We start from the raw sequence: 14552 nt of genomic DNA, 5'->3' as shown, positions 1-14552 counted from the left end.
GCGGGAGCTCGCCAGGACTAGCCAATCGTCGAGATACCTCAGAAGACGTATCCCGTTCGAATGGGCCCAAGCCGACACCAGAGTGAACACTCGCGTGAACACCTGTGGGGCGGTGTTAGAGACCGAAACAAAGTGCCCTGAATTGGTACACCGTCCCGTCGAAGATGAAGCGGAGGTACTTTCTGGAGGACTGATGGATGGGTATTTGAAAATACGCGTCCTTCAAGTCCACTGAAAGCATGAAATCGTTCCCCCTGATCGAGTCGAGCACTGAGCGTGCCGACTCCATCGTGAACCGCGTCGTGCGAACGAAGCGTTTCAGGGGAGAGAGGTCTATCACCGGACGCCACCCCCCGATGCCTTCTCCACTAGGAAGAGGCGGCTGTAAAGCCCGGTGACTGTCCTCCACGATTTCTACAGCTCGTTTCGCCAGCATGGTCTTGATCTCCTGTCGAAGAGCGTTGTCCTTTGCTGATCCCCGGACATAGGTCTGTAGATGGACCGGTTTGGAGATGAGGGGGGGCCGAGACTCGAAGGGTAGCAGATATCCCTCCCGAAGGACGTCTACTATCCAGTTCTCGGCGCCGTAGCGCTGCCAAGTCGCCCAATGGCTCGCTAGGCACCCCCCCACTTCCGCAGCAGGTGAGGGGGAACGCCGTCCCTAGCGTTTCCCTCCTCGTTTCGACTTCTTTCCAGCACCTCCTCGGGGAAAGGAGGGCTGGGAGGAGGCTGGTTGCGGCCTCCTCTAGCAGAAGTTGAAACAACCGGAGTCTTCACACGGGGTTTGGACGGTGCAACCGTCTTCGCCGCCGTGGAAGCGCTAGCCAAGCTCTTTGGTTTTGGCCGCAGTTACTCGAGATTGCCCAGAAACCTTCGAGACTGCCTGGTGGACTAAGCGGTCACTCTCGTCAGTGCGCCGCCGTTCCACCGCAGCGTCCACCCATCTCTCCAGGAAAGAGAGCTGGGGAACTCCTAAGAGGTCCATTTCGTAGCCCGAGTGCCGCCTCACGCCCGGCCCCCTTGGTCACTCGGGTAAGGACTGCGTCCCTACGTCGAAGAACCAAGTTTGGCCCACAGGTTAGCAGTCTGATGGCGAGGTAAGAGATTGCTCTTCCTCCAGACTGGCACAGTCTCCTGAAAGAAGCGTCGTCTTCGAGAGCAGAACTCCCAGAGCCGGCCGCTACTTTTGGATATTGTGTTGAGAGGGACCACAAATCCAACCAGGAAACTGCCTGGAATGCTGCCATAGCGGTAGATTCCAGGGCAAGTGCCTCCTGCTGCGAGAACCATAGGTTCTCCGACAGGAGCTGCTGCAGGGACACACCTGGAGTCAGCCTCGCTAACTCCGGGTTAACCTGTTTCGGCAGTATCTCGGGTCTTCCGAAGGCACTAAAATCGCCTCTGTCGCTGTAGAGGAGGAGGAAGCAGCTTAGAGGACCGTCCCGGATTTTAGCGAGTCCTCCCGTCCGGGAGACGAGATTCTCCACCTGATCCAGGACCGAGTCCGCAAGCTCCGATCGTGGCAACCCCACCATCATTTTGGGCTCCCTCTTGGGACCCCAAAATGATTCGAGCCGGGACGTGGGCTCTGCCGGTGGTAGCGGCGATCCTTCCGCAAGGTCATTATGCAGACGCATCAGCTTAATGACCTCTGCGAAGTTCCTCTGTATCTCAGGAGTTACAGCGTCTTGTGGAGTAGGACCGTCCAGTCCCTCCAGCAAGAGCATATCCCTCGATACCCCTCCTTCAGAAGGAGGAACAGCGACAGACCCCATGACGGTCGCCTCCAACTACTTGCGCGTACGTTCTGGTCGGTCCTAAGACCGTGCCTGAGCCGTACGGCGTCATAGCCTGGGTCACGAGCGGCGCACCTCTCGTGATCGCTCCTCGGTACCTCGCTCCTCCCAGTATAGCCCGAGGAGGTTGAAGGTACGGGAGAGGCAGACCTGACGCTCCCCCCTCGCTCGCTGGCCGGACCAGCGTGCGTGGAGGCTGCTGCTGATCGTCAACCCGCGGTGACGGTCGGGCAGCAGGCCTAGCCTTGCCGCTCGCCTGGGGCGATTGGCTCGGCTGAGAACGTCGAGACCGATCTCTAGCGTCAGGCGAGCTGCCGCTGGTCACCGTCTCCGCCCGGTCCCATCGGGAGCGGCGGACGGGTGACCTGCTAGGCTCTCTGTCGCGTCAGACCCGACGGCCAGCGTCCTCTCGGCGCGTCAAACCGCTGGTACCAGCCGTGGCTGGTACCGGCGGCCGTGGGACTCCTTCCTCGCCTCAACCCGTGGCCGGTCAGCGACCGTCACGTCAGCCCGAGCAGCCAGTTGATCGCTGCGAGAGCGTCCACTGGCCTGGCGAGAGTCGTGTGCACGACTCTCGCCAGTCTTCTGCTCCGCGCCGCTGTCTTGACGGCGAGCGAGCTCGGGCGGGCGTCAAAACTTTGGCTGGACGGTCCTCTTTGGAAGAGCGTCCACTCGGTGCTTCTCGCGAACGAGAGAGCGGCCGAGACGGAACCTGGTTTAGCGGCAGAACCGCTAGCACCAGGTGAGGACGCACCAGCCAGGCTGGTGCACCTCTGGTCCCCGTCGACTTCTTCTTTGCAGAAGAAGCGACGGGCCCCGTTCCCGAAGGAACAGGAGGACCAGCAGAAGAGCTCCCCAGCTCGCCTGAGCGAGCCGGGCCCTTAGAAGATCCCGAAGGAGTCTTCTTAGGGGGGAGGAGGCAACCTTCTTCTTCTTCGGCTGTTTAGCCTTAGAAGTCGCAAGGGGAAGGAGAGGCAGCAGACGACGAAGAAGACGACGAAGACGACGACGACACTTCTTCCTCTTCCTCTTCTTCTTCGCCAGGCTCCGCAGAACAGACGTCAGGTCTTCCATCCAGGAGGGAGCCGGGGCAGTTGCCGAAGCAACAGGGCCCGACTGCACCTGTCCGGAAAGACCTGAGACTGTGACAGCACCACCAACAGCAGGAACAACAGGAACAGGTCCGGGAACAGCAGGAACGGCAGGAACATCTGAAAGAGAATGTGCAGGCCCCTGATCTGAAAAGGAATGAGCGGCTGGGACAGCAACAGGTACGGCAGGCACGGCAGGTACCACAGGAGCCAGGCGTCCTGTCGGCAGTTACCGTCATCCTCGGCACTGGCGGCAGGTCCAGGGGGGTACTTTTTGGGCAGCGGAAGTCCGGGGTCGGCAATACAAAGAATCCAGGTGGTGGTGGCACCGTCCTCTTTGGCACGGCAGTAATGGTTTTTGTATAGCAGCCGTGGGTGTCACCGACATTATATGTGGCGTAAACACCAGATGCGGTGGCATCTCATATGCTGGTGTCGTTACTGTGGTTGTAGTAGTGGTCACCGCACCATGAGTGACCACTGCCGACCCCGCCAACCGCTGAATCAACCCTTGGATGCTGGGCACTCCCTGCAGTCCCAGCGACTCCCCACCTGTCCCAGGTCGTCCTTCGCTGATGGCACACCTGCGGAAGCAAGAGTCGGGTTAGTTAGAGGGGTTCCCTCACGCCTGGGGGGAGAAGCACCCCCCCCAGAGCGGACGGAAGACCCCGAGTACAGCTGTACGTCCGGGTAGCGGGCGCCCTCATCCACACTCGACGGATCGAGAGAGGAGAAGGACTCCGCTACCCCCCCCGCAGGGGAAGGCGCGAAACGTGGGGGCTGGCCGGGGGGCAGGAAAGAGGACGAAGTGTCCGTTACCAAAGGAGTCACTGGACTTTCCGATGACTTCTTGGGCGGCCTAAGTCTCCTCCTGCCCTCGTACAGCACCCACTGCGCCTCGGACCAATTCATACATATGACACAGGGCTCGTTGCGGGAGCACTCTCGCCCCCGACAACGAGTACAAACCTCGTGAGGGTCCACATCAACAAATGATCTAAAACCTCCACATCTACGCCCCTCCAGCCCGGGACACACTCTACGGGCGACTGGAGGGCGCGGTGATATCTCCATTTCTTCCTCACTCATTGCAAGATCAATAAAGAAATGTACAAGTACTTACAGTCACTCTGATTTATACAGAAAGAGAGGGCAAATACTCAAACTCAAAGCAAACGACAAAGCGGGCAGAGCGATGACGAACACGTCCTTCCCACACACGGCCGAAAGCAAAAGTGATTTGTTTACCTCCCAGTCGCGCGGCGCGCGACGATCGGACAAGCAGTTAACTACCGTTCTCCCCTTGTTCGAAGCTTACGACCGTTCCAGCTGCCGCTAGCTACTTCCTATTGTTAAAGGACCGAGGGTTTGTATTACGTATCGGAACAAATACAGTAATTTGTGAATACACAGTGTTGCACATGAAAAAAGTAAATTAGTGATAATTTTAGAGATACGGCCCTAAGAAAAATTGCAAATTAGTGAAATTTTCCCTGTGGACGTTTTCAAGAACGCCGTTCCGGCTTACGCCATTTTCGGGTTACGACGCGTCTTAAGAACGGAACCCCCGTCATAACCCAGGGAATGCCTGTAATAGTTGAAGGCTATCCTGACAAAAAAATATTTTTTTCTGAAGAAATATTCCAGGTGATTTATCACTTTAGCATATAATTTAGAAATAAACAATAAAAAAAATATGCTTCATAAAGACTGGACTTTGGGATAAAAAATGTGAGAGGGAAGGGGTTAATATTAAATATACAGTACATACTTTACTGTTGATAAGTCTGGTCTTCTTTTCTTCGACTTCAATGATACATGATGAACTGAGATCAATCTCCCTGAAAATAGAGGAAAATTCTAAAATACAAAATACTTTTTAAATACTGTACAAATACGTCACTTTACTAATAAAAACAGCAGAGTATAGTGTTAATGAAGAATAGAGCCATCGACAGAAGGACCTATGTACTTTACTCACTATCACAAAAATTGCTGGTGTCTCAGGTTATAAAATAACTACTTAATAATGGATGAAAAAACTTTCATCATCTAAACAATACACATTCTTTGAGCAGACTAAGTTATTTGACCTATTATATACTTTGAAAGTAATTTGAATACACAAATACTGAAGCAGTTCATATTAAAAATGACATCTTTATAATAAAATTATACTTTACACATACTTACCAAGTAATTAGTACCTGAAGCTTTCAGCTACAGGTAATCACTTGGTAAGATACATGCATAGAAATTATATCTTTCAAGATAAAATGACATTGTTATGATACAATAAAGTTTCATACATACTTACCTGGCAGATATATACATAGCTATAGACTCCGTCGTTCCCGACAGAATTTCAAATTTCGCGGCACTCGCTACAGGTAGGTCAGGTGATCTACCGCCCTGCTCTGGGTGGCAGGGCTAGGAACTATTCCCGTTTTCTAATCATATTCTCTCTTCCACCTGTCTCCTGCGGGGAGGCTGGGTGGGTCTTCAATTGTATATATCTGCCAGGTAAGTATGTATGAAACTTTATTGTATCATAACAATGTTCATTTTCATACATTCACTTACCTGTCAGATATATACATAGCTGATTGACACCCTTTGGTGGAGGGCAAAGAGACAGCTAACTAACTGACTAGACAGGTAAACAACATATGTTGTAGGTATAAATAACCCCTTAGTTCCTACCTTCTTAGATGGAAGACTTTCGTGGCTACTGCCTAGGAGTCTGCTTCATCTCAAGAACCTTAGCGAGATAGTGATCTGTGGCCAAGAATTCTTGTGGATCTGTCGATGGGGTCTCTTCCACTTACTCGACAGAATCCTAAATGGCGTTTGTCAATGGGAGCACATCCGCTTATATGACAACACGCACTAATTTAAGGAGCACACAACCAATCCCGATCACCCGATCCTAACCCGTGTTAGTTCTAAGATTGCCTAGAGTTATCCCCAAACTCTTTGCAAACAACCACAAACTCGAAAATCATACATACAAAAATAACAAATTTTTGTACCCCTCCCCTCTAATAGTGCAGATGTCACTCGATTTTCAAATAAAGAGAAGTGAAGGCCGCCTGTGCGACAACTGACACTCCCATCAACCGAAAACCCGAGAACACATCCGACAAGAGGGTTACGTACATAATTTTAAGGATTGGTGCTTTCTCCTTTACCCAGAACCGTCTGTGCTGACACAAACGGACCTAACGAAAAGCATTTATCATACGTAACTCGTACGTCTTTTAAATAATGGGAATGCAAACACAGAGTTGCATCTCCAATAAGTTGTATCCAAAATGTTCTTTAGTGACATATTTCTTTGGAACGCCACGAGGTTGCGATTGCTCTAACTTCGTGGGCTCCCACTCTTAGGAGATTAACGAATCATCTGGACACTTCTTATGAGCTTCTGTGATAACACTTCTCACAAAGAAGGCTAATGCGTTCTTGGACATTGCTCTCTTGGGGTCTTTCACTGAGCACCAAAGACTTTTCTGCGAACCCCCCAACTGCTTCTTCCTGTCCAGATAAAATTTTAGAGCTCTAACTGGGCACAGGGATCTTTCTGCCTCTCTGCCCCCCACCAAGCTAGAAAGTCCTTTAACTTCGAAGCTCCTGGGCCAGGATTCGAAGGGTTTTCATTTTTGGCCAGAAAAAGGGACTGAAATGAACAAATTGCTGAGTCTCCTTTGAAGAACCAACTCTTGATTCAAGGGCGTGCAACTCACTGATTCTTTTTTGCCGTTGCAAGAGACATCAGAAACAAACACTTTCTCGTGATATTACGGAACGAAGCAGTGTGAAGTGGTTCGAATTCATCTGATGAAAGAAATTTAAGAACCACATCTAAGTTCCAGCTTGGAACCTTAGGTTCGCGTGATTTAGATGTTTCGAATGAACGAATGAGGTCGTGCAAATCCTTGTCATTCGTTAGATCTAATCCTCTGTTTCTAAAGACTGCTGAGAGCATACTCCTGTACCCCTTAATAGTTGGTACCGAGAGATTGCGACTTTTGTCTAAGAAACAGAAGGAAATCTGCAATTTCGGTCACAGAGGTACTGGAAGAGGACAGCTTCTTCGACCTACACCAGTTTCTGAAAACTTCCCACTTCGATTGGTACACTCGTCTCGTAGATGATCTGCGGGCTCTAGCAATTGCATTTGCTGCCTGGCGAGAAAACCCTCTCGCTCTGACGAGTCTTTCGATAGTCGAAAGGCAGTCCAGAGCAAGAGCGGGTAGAGATTTTGATGGTACCTCTCGAAGTGGGGTTGTTTGAGCAGATCTATTCTGTTTTTGGAAGAGATCTGGGGAAGTCCACTGTCCATTCATCATCCTCTGTGAACCAGATTTGAGCTGGCCAATACGGAGCGATCAGAGTCATCTTGGTTCCTTCGGATGCCACGAATTTTCTGACTACTTCCCCCAGAATCTTGAACGGGGGAAAAGCGTAAACGTCTATTCCTGACCAGTCCAGGAGAAAGGCGTCTGTTGCATAAGCTCGGGGATCCTCCACCAGGGCACAAAATGTATCTATCCTTTTGGAGAGGAATGTGGCGAAAAGATCTATTTGAGGCTTCCCCCAAAGGCGCCACAGGCTCTGACAGACTTCTGAGTGGAGTGTCCATTCTGTGGGAAGGACCTGGAATCTCCTGCTCAGTCTGTCCGCTCTCACATTCCTCTCCCCTTGAACAAACCTTGTTAGAAGAATTACCTTCCTTTGGTTCGCCCAAATCAGTAGATCCCGTGCCAGATCGTACAGAGCAAAAGAGTGCGTCCCTCCTTGCTTCTTGACATAAGCCAGAGCTGTCGTATTGTCCGAATTTATCTGCACGACTTTGCCTCTGACTAAGTGTTCGAAGCTCTTTAAGCGCCAGGTGAATTGCTAAGAGCTCTTTGCAATTTATGTGCCATGACACCTGTTCTGTCCGACCAGGTGCCTGACACTTCTCTGGGTCCCAATGTTGCAGCACCCCAGCCCGCCCTCCGAGGCGTCTGAAAACAATGTCAGGCTTGGGTTCCGTACTTGCAGGGACACTCCTTTGTTTTCCTTTAGTGGAAGCAACCACCACTTCAAATGATGTTTTATTTCTTCCGATATTGGAAACGTATCCGATAGCTGACCTGTCTTCCAACTCCAACTTCTTCTTAGGAAGAACTGAAGCGGTCGAAGATGTAATCTCCCTAGGAGAAAGAACTGTTCGAGCGAGGAAAGGGTTCCCAGAAGGCTCAGCCATTCCCTCGCCGAAGTGCGCTCTTTCCCTAGAAAGTTCGATACTGTGGCACAGCCTTTCTTTAGTCTCTCTTGCGATGGAAAAGCTCGAAACCCCGAGAATCCATCTGAATCCCCAGATAAACCACGTTCTGGCTGGGATCATCTGTGACTTCTCGAGGTTCACGATCAGTCCCAAAGACTTTGTCAACTCCAGTGTTATTAACAGGTCCTCCAAACACTGCTTTTGAGACCTGGCTCTGATGAGCCAGTCGTCCAGGTACATTGAGACATTTATCCCTTTCAAGTGTAGGTGTCTCGCTACATTTTTCATCACGTCTGTGAAGACTTGAGGAGCCGTGGACAGGTCCGAACACATGGGCCCTGAACTGATAATTTCTGCCTTCGAACATAAATCGAAGGTACTTTCCTCGACGAATGGTGGATCGGGATGTGGAAGTATGCGTCCTGAAGGTCTATGGACACCATCCAATCCCCTTGCCGTAGTGCTGCAAGGACTGAGGCAGACGTTTCCATGCTGAACTTCTGTTGTTCGACAAATTTGTTCAGCGCACTTACGTCCAGTACCGGTCTCCATCCCCCCACCCCCCGAGGCTTTTGTTACAAGAAACAAGCGGTTGTAAAACCCCCCCGGGGAGTTGCAATCCAGTACAAGTTCTATTGCTCTTTTTTCCCACATCTGTTCCACCATTTGACGAAGAGTGTCCGTCATCATCTGGTCCCTGTATCTGGCGGACAATTCCCTCGGAGATGTTGTCAAGGGAGGAATGTCCTTGAATGGGATGCGATACCCTTCTTGATAATCGACATCGTCCAAGTGTTGCTCCTAAGTCTTCCCAGGCTTTCGCAAAATACTGTAGCCTGGCTCCTACGGGTGTCTGGAGGACAGAACTCTCACTTCCCTTTCTTAAAGGCACGGAAGGAAGACCTGCCCCTCTTATCGGTTGACTTCCTTCTGGCGATCGGTCTAGTTGGAAGACCTCCTCGAAAGGGCTGTTTCTGAGCTGGGGCGAGCCACTTTCTTCTCCTCACTAGCCACAGGCCTACTCTTCCTTGATGATTGTCTAAGGAGATCCTGGGTGGCCTTTTCCGTCAGAGAATGCGCGATGTCCTTCACCAACTGCGATGGCAAAAAGGTGTTCAGCAGAGAGGCGCAAACAATAAGGCGGCTCTCTGCGAATGAGAGACGGCCTTTGTGAGGAAAGCACTGTGCACCGCTCTTTTCTTTAAACAATCCTGCACCATATAGCGAGCATACCTCAGCTGATCCATCCTGAACAGCCTTATCAATGCAGGCTAGGATGCAATTCAGGGTTTCTGGGTCGAGTTGTTCATTTTCTTGAGATTTCTTGGCCAGAACCCCACGGGACCAATCTAAGAAGTTAAAAACTTCTAAGGTGTGAAATAGACCCTTGATGAGGTGGTCCGTTTCGAAAGCCCCCATGTAACCTTCGCTGCATTCAAGGCGTGCCTTCTAGACGAATCCACCAAACTCGAGAAATCTGATTCGGCTGAAACGGACAGAGACAATCCCATATCCTCTCCCGTTTCGTACCAAATTCCTCTCCTCCCTGTAAGTTTGGCGGGAGGCATACAAAAGACCGTCCTTCCTAACTCCTTCTTCTTCTTGAACCAGGAGTCAAGAGATTGTAGCGCTCTCCTCATAGAAATGGCAGGCTTCATTTTAAGGAAAGAGGAAGACTTGAGTGTTTTCGTGCTCGAAAACTGCGAACGTGGTGAAGGGGGGAGCAGCTGGTGTCAAAGAGTCTCCATATTCCTCCAACAGAAGGGACGAAAGGACTTTATAATTAGAAGATCCTTCCTTCATTTCATCCTCCGATGCATCTTCTGGGTTAAGAGGCTCGGAAGGAGAAGGCTCTCTCCTTTCTACTGACTCTTCTCTTACTCTCTTCCGAGTGTCAGGTTCATACGAGGAATGCGCCTGGTGTACAGCAGGAGTATCTCGCCTGGGAGGAGTAGCGTGCTTGGGATCCTCCTGGCGCCTGGCAGGCGCAAAGCGCCTCGAATACTCCTGGCTTTCAGCAGGCGCCTGGGCCTGGCAAGGCGCATGGTCAGGCCGCCGGGCGCCTGGCAGGCGCATTTTCATCAGGCGCACTGGCGCCTGGCAGGCGCATTTTCATCAGGCGCCTGGCGCCTGGCAGGCGCAAAGCGCCTCGAATACGCTCCTGCTCTTTCAGCAGGCGCCTGGCGCCTCGTAGGCGCATTGTGTTCATAATACTCCTGCGCGTGGTAGGAGTATTAAGTTCCGCATACTCCTGGCGCCTGGGAGGAGTATAAGCTTCGTAAAACTCCTGGCGCCTGGGAGGAGTATGGCCTTGTTTATTTTGAGGCGCATTTTGTTCAGAATACTCCTGGGCGTGGGTAGGAGTATTAAGTTCCGAATACTCCTGCCCGCCTGGGAGGAGTATAATCTTCGGAATACCCCCGGTGCCTGGGAGGAGTATTTAGTTCAGAATACTCCTGGTGCTTGGGAGGAGATCCAGTCTGATGTTTAGTAGGGCCGCTTTCCCGTCTTATAAGTGCTCTACTCCTAACAGGATCTTCTTCTTCATCCAGCTCTTGGCGCTTGATTGAAGATCTTGAATGTTGTCCTGGCTCGTTACGCCTACTCGGAGTTTGGCTTCTGGTTGGCGCCCTACTCTTGACAGGAGTAGCTTCCTTTCCTACTTCTCGCCTGCCTAGCGCACCGCCCCCGCCCCCCCCAGAGATGGCCGCCTGTGCGACAACTCCCCTGAAGGATGCGTCGCGCCTGGCAGGAGATAGTTTCTTTAGATCTTTTAATAGGAAGCCTATCATCCTTCTTACGAGTAGGCTCCTTATAACGAGTTCCTACTAGCAAGGCTAATTGCTCTTGCATATTCTTCAAAATTTTCTTGGTGAGGAATCTTCCGAATTAGGAGAGGGAGATCTGTAAGGCGCTCTAGGATCTCCTCCAGTCCCAGAGTCCTGACTGTATTCTCGCCCTCTTTACTACCGAAGGCGCTCCTCCTTCCGAGGAAGCGCTCGGGACTCGAATTGATCTCATGTTCAGCAGGCGCCTGGCGCCTGGCAGCTCTTGCATACTCCTCTTCAAAGGACGGGAAAGATTCGACTCCTTCCCCACCCTCTTTCTCGGAGGAAGGCGAACTCGACGACGAAAAGCACTCTCGTAGGACCCTCTTATAGCGGTCTTTAGCAGTCGATACGATCGATTCTGCCGAGGGACGGGACTCCTGATCGTTGGGGATTCTCCACAACCCCCGTACGGCTTTCGACTTTCCTTCTCCTCCGGGCCAGGGAGCTTGGAAGAGGTCTAGGCCTGGGAGCGTCGCAGAGACGACCAGACGCCCCCTCCACTACACTGGGGACACTAATATCACTGCCACATTCACTTTCCTTACCTTCCAATGCTGCGACTTTTTCCTGCATTTTCTGAAGGGGGGAAGCTCTAAGTTCTGCTATTTCCGAAGCCGAACTAGAGGGATTAGCCATTTGTGAACGGGCTGAAACAGAATGGTCATTATCATCATAGGAAGAAGCTACAGAGCTAGAAAGTAAATCATGAGAGGCAGACCTTCTATGGGTTTTCTTCCTCTCTCTATCTCTCTCTAACTTCTTCAAGTAAGAAGTTAGATTCTTCCACTCTTGTGCACTCAGATTCTCACACACTCATTACACGTATTCTCAATTGAACATTCAACATTCTACACCCTCTACAACTAGTGTGAGGATCTACCGAAGCTTTCGGAATCCTCACCTTACAGCCCTCATTCACACACACTCTGAAACTAACACTAGAATCAGACATATTCACAAAATCCAAAAACCAAGTCCAAAAAACAGTCCACGATAGCGAATGCCAAACAACGATCCAAGTACGTCACCAAATATCAGCGAGAGATGATCAAAAGCTTTGCGAAAAACGAATTCTAGTCAGGAGGAAGTAACAACAATGTTGATACAGCCGGCGACAGAGAGAATATGATTAGAAAACGGGAATAGTTCCTAGCCCTGCCACCCAGAGCAGGGCGGTAGATCACCTGACCTACCTGTAGCGAGTGCCGCGAAATTTGAAATTCTGTCGGGGAACGACGGAGTCTATAGCTATGTATATATCTGACAGGTAAGTTGAATGTATGAAAATAAAGTTTTATACCATATACTTACCGAGTAATTATCATGGCAGCTCAAAAATTTTAATTCGCAGTAGTGCTCTTCTGTTTTGGTTTAGGTAACTAGCCCAGCCCATTTTGAGGGTAAATATAACGATTGTTTGGGAAGAAGAAGAGTGCGCTAGATAACATTTAAATAATAAGTCAAAGACTAGAATAAGGTTATGAATTGCATTTATTTATTATGTATTTGTGATAATTCATTTGAAAATATTTGTTGTTGTAAAAGTACCCAGATCCCTGACACAAATTCCAACAGTTTTGCTGTGAACATTAGCTACGATGTTGTTTGCACTTTCCTATTTTTTAATCAGTTTTGTAAATTGTTGTGTGTTTACCCTCCAAACTTGGGATAAGACTTACACAAAACCATGGAGATATGTGAATTTAGCGTATCTATTTGTAATATATATATATATATATATATATATATATATATATATATATATATATATATATATATATATATATATATATATATATATATATATATATATATATATGTTAGAGCAATTTTATCATTATTGCATAACTATGACATCTACCATTCATGGAAACAGTTTGCAAAGGCATCAGCATATGTGTCAAGTTCAACTAAATTGTCAACTATGACTTGCCATTCCTAGAACGCATTAAAGATTACTTTTGTTTCAGCTGTACAATTATCAAAAAAATATGACAATTTGTCCAAAATTGCATTTTTCCTAACTATTCAAACCTAGGTCCCTTTTTACAATAGGAAGGTACTAGCGGCAGCTGGATAGGTCGTAAGCTTTCGAACAAGGGGTTCGGTAGTTAACTGCTTGTCCGACAGGCGCGCGGCGCGCGACTGGGAGGTAAACAAATCACTTTTGCTTTTGGCCCAAGCAAAAACTGCAGAGTGAGGGTGGCATGAGGTGGGGCTATGTGTAAAAGGACCTCAGGTTTGTATAGTTAGGAAAAATGCAATTTTGGACAAATTGTCATTTGTTCCGACACGGCATACAAACCTTCGGTCCTTTTACAATAGGAAGACTCACTTCTTGGTGGGAGGAATCTGAGTCTTTTGTGAACAGACTGGTGTTCGCCCAACCTTGGAAGCCTCCCTGGTCGTAAGAGCGAGGGAGGGATCCAAGCCTCCTGTCCGATTGATCGGGGTGTGCACCGCAGGCATCAATGGTCAGAACCTCTGGACGAGTACTAAGAGAAGAGGCAAGCGTAATCTCTTCGTACCAGCATGTAAGAACTTGTTCCTGTACAGGAGCAAATATAAAGTCATGGGTTTGACTCTTGTAGGCATCCACTTCCCCCCCTTGTAGAAGGAAGTGGTGGATATTCTGCTCCTATCCCTAGTGAAAGGGATAGGATGGGGCTCTGTCAAATAGCTCACCTGCATCTCGTCCTCATCCAGCGTAGTGACGACCGTGGCCCTCTGCCCACAGGTAGAGGAGGAGGAAAAGACGGGAAGAGGGAGCCAGTCACTCACTCATTCACACATCCATCCACACAGTCACACCAGGACTCGATGCTGTTTCAGCCTGCGAGGGTCTGGGTTAGCTACACAACTTGTTGAGCAGCCACCACGGGTCCCAAGGAAAAGGTATCCAAGGACCTGTGGGCAATATCCCGAAGGTAGAAGGACGTAAAGGTAGTCTGGTTAGACCAGACCCCTGCCTTCAGGACCTGCGCCACGGAGAAGTTCTTACGAAACGCCAACGAGGGGCCAATACTTCTGACTTCGTGAGCTCTCGGACGGGACGTACGGGTGTCGTCACTACCATCAGCTTCATACGCCCTCCTGATGACCTCACGCAGCCAGAATGAAAGAGTGTTCTTGGATACTTCTTTATTGGTGACCCCGGTGCTAACGAAGAGGCGTCGACACTCAGGCCTGAGGTGTCGAGTTCTCTTCAGATAGCGCCGTAGCGCCCTCACAGGACAAAGCAGCATCTCATCCGCATCATTATCGGTGAAGTCCAATAGGGAGGGAATCGTGAATGACTCCCAAACCTGTCGTCAGGGATCGACGGTTTCTGAGTCATTCGCAACGAAGTTCGGGACGAAATCGAGCGGATCGAAATCGGAGCGGTCACGGATCCCCAATCCCCTGGAGTGTCGTACATCATAGGAAGACCATGAAGTTCCCCTACTCTCTTCGCGCCGATGCCAGGGCCAGCAAGAAGATGGGTCTTGAGGGTCAGATCCCTGTCTGACGACTCTCGGAGTGGCTCGAACGGCGTTCGAGTCAGACTCCTAAGTACGAG

At 49.9% G+C, this 14552-nt stretch overlaps 1 protein-coding gene across 1 annotated transcript in view; it reads right to left on the bottom strand.

The window, feature by feature from the left end:
* Positions 1-14552, bottom strand: part of LOC135217066 (kinesin-like protein Klp98A) — a gene marked incomplete in the record, with an annotated part of 164516 nt that overhangs the window by 129652 nt on the left and 20312 nt on the right. Inside the window, 1 exon segment of the mRNA XM_064252747.1 lies at positions 4659-4728. Within this exon segment, the coding sequence (XP_064108817.1) occupies positions 4659-4728 (70 nt within the window).

This window comes from Macrobrachium nipponense, chromosome 7 (genome assembly GCF_015104395.2).
Source record: "Macrobrachium nipponense isolate FS-2020 chromosome 7, ASM1510439v2, whole genome shotgun sequence".
Classification (NCBI taxonomy): Eukaryota; Metazoa; Arthropoda; class Malacostraca; order Decapoda; family Palaemonidae; genus Macrobrachium; species Macrobrachium nipponense.
Note: the sequence above shows the minus strand (reverse complement) of the source record. Positions and strands in the feature narration are given on the sequence as shown.